The following is a 16,644-nucleotide window of genomic DNA, read 5'->3' on the forward strand; positions in this document are numbered from 1 at the left end:
AGAGCAGAAAGGATTAATTTAATAAAAAACTTCAGCTATATGTAACTCAGTGATCCAGCAACTTCAGATGGATTTTCTGGAACAGTTAACATGGTAGTTATTAACAACTTGCATGGTTTGGCAAGAAAATAGAGCATGAAGTGAGGGCAGATCCAGGTCTTCTTGAAGTCACATATAAAAGCCACAGCTGATGTCAAAGTCCTAAAATCTTTGGTTTCAAGTCAATAAGCAAAAACTTTCAACACATCTTGGGTGAAAACCAAAGAGCATGGCTTTTACTGAGAACCTTGAAAAATGGGTTATACCTGGCATCAAAGACTTCTATATCAGCACTGGTAGCTTATGAACTTAGTTGGTGATGTTCAGGCACTAACATTTGCTCCTTTCTTTACCCCTTTCCCCCTGCAATGATGTCCTCCTTGTCTCTCCAGCTTCCTTGCTCTGTATGGAGGGTTTTGAGCACACTTCCCTTATCTGCTTAGATCCATTATTTGATTTATCCTTCCCACTTGAAACTCCCTGAACACAGCTGTGTGCAGTGTGCAAGGACAGAGCCATCAGACAGATCCCTCTCACCAGAGTTATCTTTCCACTCCACTGAATGTAGTCCCTTGCACAGCTTCCATCTGTGTTTGCAATTACGGCTTGTTTCACTTTTGTTCCTTGCTCATTTTCTGCTTTTAGTTCCCTTCCCTTCTTCCCCCATGGTCACTTTTATCTTTTTAGTATTCTTTAATCACCTTTATTTTTGCTCTTGGTGTGCCAACCAGACAGTTATCTGAAACATCTTCCTCTAGAAACTGATTTTGATGGATTATTCCCCTTTTTATAGCTTTTTCAGAATTCTCACTTTCCTTCTCCATTACTTGGTAATTTTCCACAATAGCTCGGAGTTCCACAGTGGCTACCACTCTCTTAAGTATAAACAAGCAACCCAACAAAATTAAGGAAACTAACACTCCCCCCCAGCCCTTATTTCCATATTTTAAGTTTGCAGAAAAGTGTTCCTGAATCCTCTCAGATTTTTTTTTTTTTTATTTTTCAATAGGCAACTGCCATACAGAGGGAGTCTAAAAAGAAGCTGTTGTAGGCTAATTCCAATTCTAATCCTCAGTAGTTATTTTCTTTTCTGTTGTCATTGAATCATTAGAATATGTAGGACTATACAATAAGGTGAGCTTATAAAGTGGTAAGAATAAGAAATTCATCCATTTGAAAACTTCTCTATCAGGGTTTAGTTTCATTAAAAAAAATGAGCTTTTGTATAAAACTGTACGAGAACCCTTCAATACAGCAAATGTTAAAGCAGGTCACTTGCTGTGATCCTTCTTGTCAGTCTCAGTAACACAGTGTTGTTGTATCACAGTGAAATCCACATTTTAGTGCAATGGGTTAAATATTAAAACTCAATGCTTTGAGGCAGTAGTTTTGCTCTAAGTTGGAATTTTAAGTTCTGACTGAAGTAACTAGCTGCCACCCCACATGTTGAAGTCATAACTTTGCCATTTTATCAGATATCAAGTTTTAATTAAAATATTTACCTATGTGAATAGCAAAAAGCAAATAATGTTTTTCAGTGATATCCCTAACAGAGAGCCTTGTACAAAAGTAATTTAACTCAACTAATCAGCATGCCACAGCTGAACACTCAAGCATTCTTTTTTTCCTTCCATAAGATACCTTAGACTGTATTTCAGACTTAGAATAACCTGTTCCATTCCACCTCCTACTGCCCAAGGCCTCAGACAAGTCTTGTGCCAGGAGATGCCTGGGGACAGCCAGGCACGTGGTGGGTGGCACTAATGCCCAAGGCACACACCCTGCAGTGCTTCAGGGGAGCTGCTGGAAGGGACTCCACTAAGTACAGAAAGAGGAGCTGGACAGGCAAACATGCAATAGAATAGCATATTAACACACTAATACACAGCTACTCACAAATAAGTTGTCCAAAAGGCATTTTTTTTAACAGACCTGTTGAAAGTATACAACTAAAGTGTTTGGTTAACAGGTACAAATAACCCCATAGACACAAGGACAAAGGCCAAACCAAGGGCTGGCATTAAAAAGTAATTTTTAAAAACTTTAAGTTTTTTTTTTTTATTGCCTCTTGGGCTATAAATTATGTTAGTGTCCTTTTGCTTTACACTTTGAAGAATTTGCTGAAGTCCACAATGAAACTTCTTACTTCTAGGACACTGCAAAGAGTCTCAAAATTTTTAGAAGTTATACCAATAGTGTGAATGTAATTTGCATGGTCTTTTGAATAAACAAAAGCATGTATTCAATAAAACTTGTAAATTCAGTTATCAGTTAAAAACTTTAGTAATTACAGTACCAATGAAAAACAGAGGAAAATGATAGAAATAGAAAGCAATTTTAGACTATATACCTTTAAAAACAGTGTATTTTCTTTTGTTGAACAGTTGCAATCAGTATTGTATCAGAGAAGCTTCTTTTAAGGCTAGTGTAAGAATATTATCCTTAAAGCTATTTTTCCTTTGCTGTACCCTCACACCGCTGAGGCTGTCACAGTTTGCAAGAATACTTTTAGATCCAATAAGTAAACAAATTGATATGATTAGGTAGTTTTTCTGCTTGAAAGCCTCTGCACAAGACTTACATAGTGTCCTATGGTACTGGCATAGGTGTCAGCAATCCAGGACATCTCCCTCTCCCCCGTGCTCATATCAGGAGCAGGCACATCCACACCAGGTCCTGTTGGCAACAGTGAAAACAGCTCTTAAGGATCCAACACAAATAGTTATTGTCAATCATTATTCACTTGGGAACTGTGCAGGCCTTGGCAGAGAAGAACTGTTTTCCTGTTTAATCCTCAGTTTATTATGCAAGCAAAATATTCTCCCGGATTCAATGCAGTTTTAGATGCTGTATCACACCTTTCTACAATATTATCAAAACCCCTAACCTTTACATAAGCCTTTTGATAAAAGGTGAAGGCCACTTTGTCAATAAGAAGAGCAGTGGTTTGGTTTATTTTGCAGGGAGGGTGCTATCTGGGTATGATTTCTATATACTGTGATATTGATTGGATTCTTCTGCGTAAGAATTTCCTTTCTGTTCCTGGGTGAGTTTCATCTTGAAGGTAGGCTCTACCTAGTCACTGCACTGTAGCACATACATTTCATTTTACTGCTTACTTCAAGGAAGGTTTCATTTCTCTTTCTTGATGAAATAAACCTTTAAAAGAAATCTCACACATCTGTTGAAATTTTTTAAAAAATCTGGTTTTTGTAGATAGCTAAGAATAGTATTTCCCCAGACTATTTAAGATCATAGAAACTTGCTAATCAGGATATTATATGCAACTCTGCCCCAACAATTTTTTCTAAGTATTTTTAAAAGGTTTGTGAAAGTTGTGTAGCACCAACCAGAGAGCCAAAAAGGAAGATAATTTTACCAAACCATTTTAATTGTCACAGAACTAATTATCACTGTAGCTTGCATTGTGTATAGCAAAACTACAGTCACATGTAATATCAGTAAGTGTGTTTATAAAGGAGCTTAATTTAGATGATAAATGCTCTGTCTGGAAGAGCAACAAACATTGGCTGAAGAGCAAGAAAAAGCATAGACTTTCCCAGGGCAGTTAGATATCAGGAATACATGGCAGACCTTTAACTAGTTACATGCCTCATTATTCATTTGAGTAAGAACCTTCTCTGGGTAAAGCTGCTCCCTTCAATTAAAAGTTGAGCTGGTAACAGTCAGCTTTCTGCAGAGGAGATGTCCAGACAGCAAAGCTACCAGAACAGCTCAGGGCTGAGTGTGAATGAAGCCCCTACTGGCATTACAGAAGCTGAGGTTCTGTTACTACAGGCTCCTATGCTTCTTGCCTACGCTTCCCTTGCAGCCTCTGGTTGCCATGGGTGAAGCCATCAACTTTTGCTGGGGTGGATCTTCTATTTCCTTCCTCTCTTTCCTCAGATACCTGCCAAAAGCCTCAACTGAGACTACAGGAAACAGTAACAGTGAAGAGTTTGCTATTAGAGATTAAAACTGCAACAAATATGGTCACCATTTTATGATCTAACTCTGACAGAAATGTGATTCATTTTGGGTACTGTGACCTCAGCTTTTGTGGCTTTCCATAGCAGAACAGCCACCAGAAAAAGTTAAGACACAGTTCCCTTTAAATGCACTAAGATGCAATGACTCAATTCTTTGTGGTTTTTGCTGAAAGTTCTGTACCCAAATAGTTTACAGCTCTCAAAAATACTGTTATTTAAGAATATCACCTAACAGACACTGCCAATGCACAATAAATCAGATTCCTAAATTTGAATAGTAAAGCCGCCCAACATACCAATAAAGCCCTTTTTTGCCAGCTCCATGGTAAACCTTCTTGTGATCTTTTCCAATTCATTGTCCTATAGAGAAAGCAATAAATATCAGAAGAAATCATTAGTGTTTATGAGTATTTGCCCAAACCTAGCCCAAGCATAAGCCAACGCCCTCTTCTTTTAGAAGAAAGGATGATTCATAATTTATATAATTTATATGCCACTCCCTAGCAGACCATTGGTATTCAGGCAGCATGAGAAATATTGGGCTTTCTTTCTGTACATTCTGATCCATGACAAATTGGGAGCATGGCACAGGAAGAACCACCTGTGCCCACTGCAGAGATTTCCAGCAAACAAACCTGATATCCTGTGTGAGCGATTTACAACCGGCAACAGCAAGAGCTGGCCCTGCCAGCTGTGCAATCAACACAGCCAAATGACTTGAGACAAATCCTTACAGGAGCTTTGAGCTTAGAATATCAATTATGTATTTTAGTATTCCTTTCTGTACAAGTTGTTTTAATTAGGGCAAGAAGGCAAGCCTGCAGTAAACCTTTTATAAGCCAAGTTAGTTATTATTCACACTAGAACACTGCATAGAATGGTTTAATGGAGCATAAAACTATTAGTCAAAATAAACAAAAACATTAACTTTTTTTTTTTAAGAGTAACTTTATAATATAAGCTTTTATTAACAGTATCAACTTAAAAAAATTTTCAGGTTCCAATATCTATTATTTGTAGTCTCCTGATTTTCAGAAAAAAAAAAATCAATTAAGTAATTGAAGTATTCCACCTCTGAAACACAGACCTTTTAAAAATTCTTTTCCTAACTATTGCATGCACAGGCTACATTCGGCCTTTACAGAGGCAGAAGTGGCAGGAGGTTTTAAGTGGTCAATAATGCCCTTAGAAGAGCTTTTTTAACTGGCTGGCTTCAGTATTGCAGATACCCAAATTTTCATTTATGATTTGGCTTACTGTGTAGTTCTTGGGATTGATCTTGACACCAGCCTTTGCCCCACCAAATGGCACATCTACAAGAATGCAAAGGAAAATCATTTTACTTTTTCAACAATAAAGGCAGAACACATGAGAAAGATGTGTAATTATATCTTTGATTTTAGTGATGATTTTGGTTTTGCTGCATTTATGGCTTCTGAAGTGTTAGCTATAATCTGATCCAGGTACTCTTATAAAAATGGGAGATCTTTTAAGGCACTTTGAAAATGGTCTTTAAAGTCAAAAATTCATTATTTAAATTTTCTATGCTTAAATATCTGTTTTACTTGACACTTGTAGAAATAATAAGTTTTATTTTACCTTTTATATTTTACTGGTTTAGCTCAAAAAATTTACTTTGGGAGTCCTAAGCACATCTATGTAAATTAGGAAAATATTTTCTTTTCTTACACATAATATGCAGATTCTCTCCAAACTCCTCTATGATTTAGTAGCTGCGTACAAGTTATACTTCTTTATAACCCATAAAGGAATTTCATCCTTTGCTCTCCACAGCTCCCCTGCCTGAATTCTTTACAGCCTCCATCTGTTCCCCCTAAAATTAGTCCCCTACTAATCCAAGTTTGTCATACTTGAATCTGAGTTCAAGATGTAGTACTTTCTATGGGAGTGGGTAGTTAGCAGAGTTTGGACTTTTCAAACGAAAATGCAACCTTATTAAAGTATTTTCAGTGACAGGAGAGGGAATATATATTATTATTTTGGTCACTATGATTTTATCCCACCTTGCTACAGATTTAAGTTAGAAATTAGTGTTTGAAATTCATTTTAATCCTTTACATGTTTGGTTTTTTCTATGTAATTACATCACTACTGATTGAAATTGAAATTGAAATCTTGCTTGAAAAATGAACACTTACCAACCACAGCACATTTGTACGTCATGAGAGATGCTAAGGCTTTCACTTCATCCACACTAACGTCCATACTATAACGAATACCTGCAGAAGACACATGAGAAAAAATAGGAATTCACTAACCACCTTCATAAGTGTTTATAAATTGGAAAGGGTAATTCTACACCAACAATCTTTAACAAGCAAGTAGGTTGTTTATCAACTTATTTATTCTAAGAGGTAAAGAACAAGACCCTGTTCCCCTACTTAAATGTCTACCTTTATGTAGCAGAAATTCACTACTTCAGTAATTTTCTATGAAGTAGCTTTGGCAGCACCCAGCCTTAGGGAAAAAAAGTGAATATTCCTTGTGACGAAGATGAATCAAGTTGACAGGTAGCTAAGAGCACAGTTTTTGAGAGGCTGATAAAGCTCTTCAGCATTCCCAAGATCTTTAGCTTTGGACTTCATTCATTGTATATACAAGATTAACTTTGTTCCTGAACGTAACTTATCAGTACAGGTTATAATCAAGATCTTTTTGATGGAGTAATACAAGCTCCTGTTAAGTTCTAAGCCTTGGCTTTAAGGCCCTGACTGCCAGGCACAGCCACAAAACAAAAAGCAACAAACTACTCTGCTAGTTTGAATTTTTTCAAAACATTTTGAGGGAATAGTCCTACACCAGTGAACTTGTGAGACAAGACCACCCATCCCACATCCCACCTGCATTCCCTGCTCCAAGTCACTCAGCAGGGCTGCAAGTGTGTGCTGACACATGGTACAAATGCAAATTCAGTTTGTTGTGTGCTGGCAGCAGCTCAGATGCACAATGGGTGAGCACAGCATTCAAGGCAGCTCAAAGCTGACTGGAAAAAATGGTTACACAATGGTAAGGAAATCTTTCACCTGCCTGACTCTTACCAGTCTTCTGAAAAATGGAAAAATTCAATAAATTTATTGAATTCAAAGTTAAGATTCGTGTATCTGAAGGTAGCTACAGAGTAGGAAATATATAACCAAACTGACAGAGCAGATACAGAGAACTAGAAAAGCTTGAATATGTTGTTTAAGATCAACATGTACCCAAAGTCATGTGGCCACAACCAAAAGGGTCCTACAGCTGTATGTTTGTTTCTATCCAAGCTTCTCCTACTTAACCAAGCATACAACAGAGCCATGAATAATTTATTATTCCCATCTTTACTCCCCAAATCTTTGGCTGTAGGTTCTGCCAAGTTGCACGGTGGTTTGTAGCAGGCACAGAGTGTCCGTTAGATGCCAGAACATGGCACCACAAATTTCCTATTATGTAAAGAGAAGACCATATTCAGGTTCTCAGGAGTGAAAAAAGACCAGCATACATTATCCAAACTAAAGGACTGTGCTGCTATGAAAGCCATTCCTGAATGCTCTGGAAACAATCCCAGTTTCAAAGGAACTAAGTGCTGCTCAAATAAAGCTGAGGGCCAAGTGCTGCTTTCTTATGTGAGTTCAATCACTAAAAGAAAGTACCATGCCTCTGCAGAATAGAATTTAAATTTATTGTGTATATGGGGGAAGGGTGGTCTCCAAAAGCAAACTAAGTAGTTTCTCACTTAGCTGCAAGGAGTTAATGTCTGAACTTTCAATAACATTTTCATAGGAAGTAATATTCAAAATTTAAGTAGAACTTATCAGAGCCCAAAAGACCAGTCAAATGTAGAACATCAATGGGTTGGGGTTTTTTAATATGTCTTACTCTGGTCCTTCAGAGCAGCAGTTATCCTTCTGTCATGCTCTGAGCAAGAATGAGCACTACCTATGGCACTGACTGTCCTGCCTGGGGAAACCATTCCCTCTTGGCTGAGCAGGTATTCTGGGGACAGGTCTCATCTGAGTGTTGCTCAAGCCAGCCAAGTTTGGAGTCACAGCCTGTGTTGGCCAAAAGTGAACTCTGCCCCACCACCCCCCAGCTGAACTAGATCACTGTGTATTTATTCAACCCATATACCTATTCAAACTTCCAAGCTGTGTATACAAAGCAGTTTTGCTACAAATGTACTCCTGCAGGCACACAAAATGTTGTTTATTGGTATATGAAAAGCAGCAGGGAAACTAAATACTTTGGGAGAGTTATCTTGAACACTTTAAAGAGAGAAGCAAAATTCAAAAAGAGAGGGAATCCTCTTCTGCAAATCATACAGAAGATAGGATCTGAAGAGGTAAACAAGCAGCACTTTAACTGGAAGTGCTGGTGCATGTATTTACTCCAGTGCATGTAGAACAGTTAGACCTCTGGTTCCTTGTATTCCAGTCAAGGATTATCACAAACTTTGACGTAATAAATGTTAAGTTTTCTTATGAAGGTAAATAGGGAAAAAGCCCCAAAACTAACAAAATACTGACAGGCTTTCAACTGAGCTGCCTATCTGTCAGCCACGTACACATACCAGAACACAGGAAACTTTTGGACTTGAGGTCAAAACTGTTCTTTTCTGGACAACTTTGTACTTCTGAATAAGGTTTAATTCCTTTTCCAGGCTTTTAAACAGTTGTAATTAAAACGATTTGACTGCTGGCTTTATCTTAGTAAGTGGAACTCTAGTCAGTTCTGAGAGTTGTGCGGACTTTACTGGTCACTCTTCTCTAGTTCAGGTGAAGTTCAGGATGTGAACCCAAGTTCTCTGACAGGTGTGATGAATTTTTCCCTTCCCTGGCAGAAGCACATAACATTTAAGATGTGCTAACATTTCATTCCTTTTCACAATTCAGCCAGCTACTGTTTTCCAGGAATTGTAATTACTCTACAGGAGGGCCACCTCTTGACAGGGAAGTTATTCGTGCTAAGCTGTTAAGACTGATGAGAAGCAGGCATCTGAGAATTCTGTACATTCCATCTGCAAGCAGATGCACAAAGATAAAAGACTCATTTAATTTCTATTCTATTTGGACATCATTGAAATTTAGTTTGACAGCTTCATAATTTGGCAGGAGTATCGCCACACATTTGTGTGGCATCTTTTGGCAGTGTTACTATGCATTCAATAGCCTAAGTCTAAAAATGGATCATGTGCACAGATAAAATACTGGGTTTGATTTTTTGGCTTTTTTTAAGGTTCTCACCGCATAAAAGCAAACAAAGTCACTGTTAGGTAGCAAGATTACAATTTTTTTAAACTCTGGCAAGTCCCACTCAGTAAGTCTCTGGAAACTTGTGTCTTTTACAGCAAACTACAAAAAATAGTTTGAAGAAAGCCTCAAGTTACAGTATGACTCACGGCTATGGAAAATACGTTTCATTGGAAAACATACGAATTCTTGTTCCAGTTGAGAATTCTCTTTCCTTACCACGCCCCAAGAAGTTAAACAGTATGCTAAGAGTAACTTTGTTTTTCTATGCACAGAGGCTTTTAAATGAAGAAATAAGTTTTCATTTAATTTTTTAGTATTGGTCAGTATAAAGAGAAGGCTTTATCACTACACGACAGTGTCTATGCTTTTAGAACTTCTTTTTTATGATCTGTATTATGGAGATATACTTCACTCAGTTACTTCTTCACATGAAAGTAGTCTTTATCAGCTAGGCTACTTTGGATTCTATAATAACAGCAGTTAGTTATAATTTTAATCATTTTATCATTTTGTAGCAAGGGGTGTACTAACATACACATAACAAAGACCCTGATTTCCAAGAAAATTGGTTATGCATCCTACTAGATTTTACATTGTACAGACTTCAGTATGTTCTGTGATGTTAAGTGCGTTTATTAGGCTTCCTTAGAAAATGTGGTGTACAGAACCACCAACTTTTCAAGGATGACTACTGCCTTTCTAGTACGCCTACGAATCTATTTAGGGAAGTTCATGTCACTACTTTTTGAGCTTCTTTGCAGCAATCCTAAATGGTAGTGCCTACATGTGCCCTTGCTACTAACGAGCATGAGGTAGTCAAAGTCTCAAAAAAACCCTCAACAGTTGCCATAGCAACAGTTCAAAGCAAAACACTTGGTAAACTACTCCTCATGTTCCTCTTGTAAATTTTAGTAAGTCTCTCAAGTTCCCCAGAACCTGAAACACATTTGCATCTCAGCCTAAATTATTAATATCTAACCAAGGGTTTTATCCTGCTTTGACTTCAGTGTTTTCTTCTGGTTGTCATGTTCTTGTGAACTTTGGAACTAATTTGGGTCCTTTACAGATGACAATTCCTGTCAATATGGTGCATTTGTTCTGCTCACCTCTATTTGCAAAGTGCTTGCTCATCAAAAGAAACCTTCCAGAGCAGCAGCTATCCTACACTACCCGTACAGCATTTGGCAACACAGATGTCATCATCTCCTCTGGAAGTTCCTAGGACTGACTACAGGCATGTTAATCTCCCAGTTAGCAACACTGGATTCTGCAGCAGCTCTGTGGGTTAGCAGCTTGCCTGACCCTGTCCAAAGGCTTGAGTCTAAGTCCACAGTGTGAAGGAGCTTCAGTATAGATGCTCACCTATAGATTCTGCAAAATCCATAAATCAGTCCCAGCACTTACTGCAGTACCTTAGTTCCTTAGTGTTTTAACCCTGGATTATGTATATTTTCATGTTAGGTTAGCAAACAATGGCAATTGTGATTGTACTACCATCAAACTCAGTATTCACTGACACCTAACTCAGTAGGGACATATCATCCAAGCAATTCTTAAACTCTTTCAGAACACACACACACTTTTCTAGACTCAGAAAAACAATCCAGCCTTCCCATGAAGGAAACTGCTGAGCCTTATTTAACCATTTGGAAAGTGTGGTAAACAGCTCAGTGACCAATTTGTAATTATTGAAGACAAAGAAATTCCAGATAAACCTAACAAAGCAAGATGAGTAATTCAGTACTGGAAAACAAGAACACTGTACACCAATCAGCAACAAGAACCACTAATTCCTAAATTCAATTCAATAACTGCCAAGAGAGGAGATAAAAATATTTATCTCTTCCTACACAGCACTAGCCAGCTACAAAGCTGGGGCAGGACAGACATTCCCCTACAGACACACGCCACCATTCTGCTTTAAGCACCAGTATGTATAAAATGATCATAAGATATTCAGCCAGGCAGTACACCACTTATTGTGTTTTTAATAAGCTGCACTTGAAATATGCTTGAACATATCCATTTATTTCAATCCATGCTGAGAAAAGCGAAGAATTTTCTCTATTCAAAAACCTACCAAACTATTCAAACTACCTCTGGTGCATTGATAAGACTTGGTGCTTCAAATGTGAATACAGCAAATCTACAAGGCAAGCAAGTAGGACATGAATTTATGCACTTGGAATCTGGCTATGAAGTAAAGTCTCTCACCTACAGAACTACCTCAGCCCCACCTAAAGGATTAGATCATTCATTAAAGTGCACTCAACACTGTAGTAACAAGGACAGAAACAGGGAGATACAGTAAACTGCTTCCACTTAGATATTATTATTACCATGTGCAGGGGGGTGTGTGCAGAGCCACAAAACAAGAAGGCACCACAGTGCTGACATGAGGCAGGCAAATTCCATGCTCTTCCTAAGAGTCTAATTTCTAACAAGATGGAGCTGTTGCAATTCATGCAACAAGAAAGTGTTTGCTAGGATCACCCAGAGAACAGGAGGGAGACTATCACACAGGAGATTCCTCTCCCCAACACGTGTTTATGCAGAAAGCCCAATGCTGAGAGAGGTATGATCTCTCTATAAATAGACAAAGAGCCAACAGTAGCAAGGGAAAACAACTATTTAAGATCAAGGACAAAGCTGGCTACCGCAGCAACGGTATGAGCTGATTATATGAAAGAGCTGAGACTAAAAAGATTCACAACCAAGAGCAAGGCATAGCCTCTTATAAGAATATCAAAGGTAGAAACAAAAAACTGATATGGTTCACATTATAAGTAGCATATTAAAAGACAATAAAAGACAAGACATACATTCCTTTTCTTATTTTTTTCATTTGCAATTTAAATGTATATCCACTGTTGCACTAATTGTGAAGTTAGATAAGTTACAATAAGAGAACAGAAATCCATGAAAATTGGTCAAAGGTTGGACTCAAATCTTAGAGGTATTTTCCAGTCTTAATGATTCTATGAAAGTAAGGCACTCGTATAAGCCTTAGCTGTAACACCACAAGTGTTACCACAATTAGGCTAATTACCCCTTTTTCCCCAAAAAACCTCTCCCACTCCTTTGGAGTTAGATCATTTTCCAAGGTTTATTTCAGGTTACAGATGGTCCATGTTATAGTTCAATCTGTTGCATGGTCCACAGGGTACATTTCCATGTCTTACTTGAAAGACCCCGAGCCAAAAGCACAAGCTCTTAACTTTCACCCATGCATGATTTAAAAAAATCAAAGCCACTAATTCAACCCCAAGATAAACAGCTCTGCAGGTTCCAAGATACCTTATAGCACTACTCCTTACTCTCTTAGAAAAGGAATAAATAATGTTGGGACAGCACATGTACTTGTCCAAGTCCTGTATGTACAGGTTTTTCTTTTGCAAGTAAGGTTTCCATCATCAGGTATGTAACCTGTTTTAACCACAATAATGTCTGCAACAGAGAGAATTTTGTGACTGGGCACTGAGATCAGTGCCAGCCTTGGACCTCTGCAATTGCAAAACTGCAGCAAGGCTGGCACGAATAAAAGTCACCTTATGCAGTAAGAAACTCATTAATATGAACTCATGAGCCAAGTGAGAAGGATAAATCCTGATAGGCAGAATAAATGCAGCCAAGACCAGACAACAGGAAAGTGTTGTAGTGCAGAATAGCTCCTTCCACTAACCAGCCAAGGCAGCACCACACAGGAAATCAAATTCATTCACCTCCAAGTCAACTGAAGAAATAAAGTAAGACTCATTTGTCTTCACATAAAAGAGCGAACTCAGAAGTAATGTTTGACAAAGCTTTCAAAATTACTCTGTAAATGAAAGTTCTACTAAATCTAGTCCAGAACTAAGGACGGTTTAAAAGCCTTTCTGAACTGAGGAAGCAGCTGGGACTTGGTTACAGCAATTTGGGTGAGCACAAACAAGTTAGGCTGTTTCCGGCTCTGATTCATTTGGTTTCCTTTATAACAGACCTGTTGGACAGTTGGTTAACATGGAAAAGCTTGGGAAAGTTTTGAAACCATTAACAGCATTATTCCCATAGTAAATGCTGCCTAACAAACACAGAATCATGTCCATACTACTAAGCAGGTAAAAATTCAGTAAGTTCATTTTCTTTTCTGAAACTGACCAATTAATGATAGTTAGCCATCAGCAACCACACAAAAAGTAGCTTAACCAGTTCTACACCTTTCACAGACCCTGATGAAATTATTTAGAAGAATTTATTAAGTAGCAAGTGCCAGAGTACTTTCCAACAAAGCCATCTGTATTCAGACATCTCATTTCCTGTACCCTATTTGGCTTGTTTTACTTCTTTAGGCAGCTGTCAGTGCAGTGAACAAGAGCAGCTGTGGTTTCCTGTTAGTACTGGCCACTGGCATGCAAGTCACCACATCAGCATAGGAAAGAGTGATGTGACCCACAGCATTACTCCACCTACCAGGCAGCATCAGTCCAGTTGTATAAATACTATATTTGGAGCATAAGCAACCTGAGTTCCAACACACAAGAAAGCTGCTTATTCCATATTTTCAGTGGGATGAGGTGGCATCTAACTGATTTTTCCTTTCTAGTAAACAGTTACATTGCAGAAAATTGAGTCCTTAAAACCTGGATTTGCATGCTGGACATATTGCAAGACCTACCACTTCAATGGGATATTCATGACAGTTCTGTAAAGATTCCTAAAGTAAAGCAGAGAAGCACTGCTAAGAAAAAGAATCACCACCTTCTCTCAACTTGCAAAAGTTTGCAACCCCCAAAGCAGAATTAAAGGTTAACTCCTACAACAATTAAATAGGTAAGCACCACAAGATTCAACAAGAAGTGTTATTTCTGGGTTCTCTCAATAAGGTGGAAAACCACCAAAAGTTGTAAACTGAAAAGACAGCATATTTCAGTACCTCATGCTTCTTTTCCAGAAAAGCACTTTTCTTCACCCAATGAAGAATCACTTGCACTGCTATGTAATGACAGCTACATCCAACACAACCGACTTGTGTTCTTACATGTGCTTTGAGGGGAGAGAGTAAAGTAGGAAAAGCCTTTAAATAACTTCCTATTTTTATTAACAATGCTTTTGATTGTTAGAATTACGGTATTAAGGGCATTGTACTTCTTGAATAGAAATACGACAGTCGAGTTTCTCACCAAGGCGTAGAAGTTTGCCTATACAAAAAATGTAAGACTGATCTTGGATTTGCCCTCATGCAGCTGTATCAGGCTAGTCATCCATCCACTCAGGACCTGCATTTTCAAAGGAGTCATGGCATTTTCTTGGCATGTATTTTCATGGCATTCACTCTACTGAGGTATTTCTACTTTGCAGCAAAAGAGAAGCCAGTACAGAGGAGGTATGGAAGGACTACTAGTCAAGGAACTGCTGGTTTATACCTGCAGGTATCACTTGCATGCACATGTGAGATTTATAAAGAGAAACCTTGCACTTAGAGTCTGGCAGTTTTCATATTTGGGCTGGACCACTCAACAGGGACTGAGGTTTCACTCCAGCAGAGAATGAGCAGGCAAAGAAATTGAGATACCTCTGACAGAAGGAACATAATCTAAATGTTATACTGTTAACTACAAACATTTAGTAGAAATAAGAAGGGGCTGCTAAAGTGCATATAATTAAAATGTTTATTTAGACTCTTTTTCTTTGAGTAATTCAGCTGCGTCCAAGTTTAGGGCATTTAAATCAAGTTTTTAAAATTTGATTTACAGTATACATTCTTCCTTAGTTCATGGTTAAATCTGTAAATGCTCTTATAAACCGAAAGACATACAGAAGTAATGTACAACTGCTAATGAAACATTTTGGCATGAATGTACTGAAAAAATTAGGAACAATTAAAGGAGGACAGCCTTTAAAAGACCTAAAAACTTTTGTACTCCTACATTTCCTACTTGATTCTTAAAGTGTACTTTGATCATTTGTCTAATCTGCATACAGAACAGTATTTAATATTTTCTAACCAGCATCTCTTACCTTTCAGTTTATGTAAACATCAAGAAATATAGGAGATGAGATTTTAAAGCACAATGCTCCATGAAAGAACAATAGACAGGACAAAGCATCCCCACTTACAATCATCTAGCAGTAATTAAACACTATTTCTTTCTCAGTACCAAATACACACAATACACACACACACACACACCAAAAAAAAAAAAAAAAAAAAAAAAAAAAAAAAAAAAAAAAAAGCAGGATGGATAAGCTTGCTTTACCAAATTTTACTTCTCAGGAAGCACAAAGTTAAAGGTCACAGTTTTGCATATGAAAAGATGGGCTAACTGTGTTCCTCCTAATGTCTTTGCAAGCCTTCCACTTGCCAACTCACTCCTTCTTTTAGAAGGGGCTCTTATGTCCCTTGCTGTTTCTTGATGGTGAGAATTACTTGCATTGGACTCTGGGGTCCACTCTGGGGAAGTGTGGGACACTCACTTCAGCAAGTTTCCCCATTTCATTCTGTTATATGAAGTTTGGAGTTGGGTTTCATTGGACTTTGTGCTTTTATCCCTGAGGATTGTATTAGGATTCTAGTTCAAAAATCCCTTTTGGACAAAAGCTTAAGTTGTTGCTGCATTTCAGGTGGATCAAATGCATAATAAATGCAGAAATATCTCTACCACTCCTTTGTCATTAAAGTAGAAATGTTCTACTTCCTCACTCCTTTTTCATAGCGGGTGTCAAGCAATTGATCTTTGCTTATCATGCACCCCATTTAAATTTACTACCAATTCAGATCTGTCACCTGATAGTGAGCAAGTTCCTAGACAGCAGTAGAAGGTGAAACCCATTAATGATCTCTGTGCTGAAGAAGGGAAAGGAAATATCATTTGCAATTCCTTCCCTAAATTCAGAGGGGGTGGGGAGCAACACAAGAAGAAAAGGACAAACTACTGAGACTTCCTACTTTCTTGAGCTGTCATTTTCAATTGCCTGTAAGTGCTCCAGTGTTTGCTTCAGTGTGAGTGCAGACAGGCATAACAAACGCCACCAAAAAGCAAGAAATTCTGGTGAGGATTTAGAAATGTAGGTATCAGAATGGACAGCGTCCAATCACCCAGTTGGTGGGGTTTGTTCATGTACAATGCATTTTATAATTAATTGTTGTGTAAACATTAGTTCCTTCCCTTATGAGCAGTACTAATGTGAAATATCAGAAGCTATCATATATTAATATTATTTTATTACTTCATTTGCCACTGGACTGCATTTTGTTATGCAAGCAGGACCTTTAAAGTAACACACTGTACAGCAAAGGACTTTTTGTAAGCAGCAGCAAAGAGTAACTCAGCTGAAGCAGTAATACAACAGCAGTGTGATATCCATCGGTATTTTAAAAGAAATTATAG

The 16,644-nt window shown here is 37.9% G+C and overlaps 1 protein-coding gene across 1 annotated transcript in view; it reads right to left on the bottom strand.

Moving 5' to 3' along the window:
- GLUD1 (glutamate dehydrogenase 1) overlaps positions 1-16,644 on the bottom strand; it is a 28,966-nt gene that overhangs the window by 10,542 nt on the left and 1,780 nt on the right. The window contains exons 2-5 of the mRNA XM_041474392.1: positions 6,188-6,268; positions 5,286-5,341; positions 4,325-4,388; positions 2,621-2,715 (exon numbers count right to left, since the gene is read on the bottom strand). Coding sequence (XP_041330326.1) covers positions 2,621-2,715; positions 4,325-4,388; positions 5,286-5,341; positions 6,188-6,268 — 296 coding nt within the window. The remainder of the gene's footprint in view (positions 1-2,620; positions 2,716-4,324; positions 4,389-5,285; positions 5,342-6,187; positions 6,269-16,644) is intronic.

This window comes from Pyrgilauda ruficollis, unplaced genomic scaffold, assembly GCF_017590135.1.
Source record: "Pyrgilauda ruficollis isolate IOZ18807 unplaced genomic scaffold, ASM1759013v1 scaffold11, whole genome shotgun sequence".
Lineage (NCBI taxonomy): Eukaryota > Metazoa > Chordata > Aves > Passeriformes > Passeridae > Pyrgilauda > Pyrgilauda ruficollis.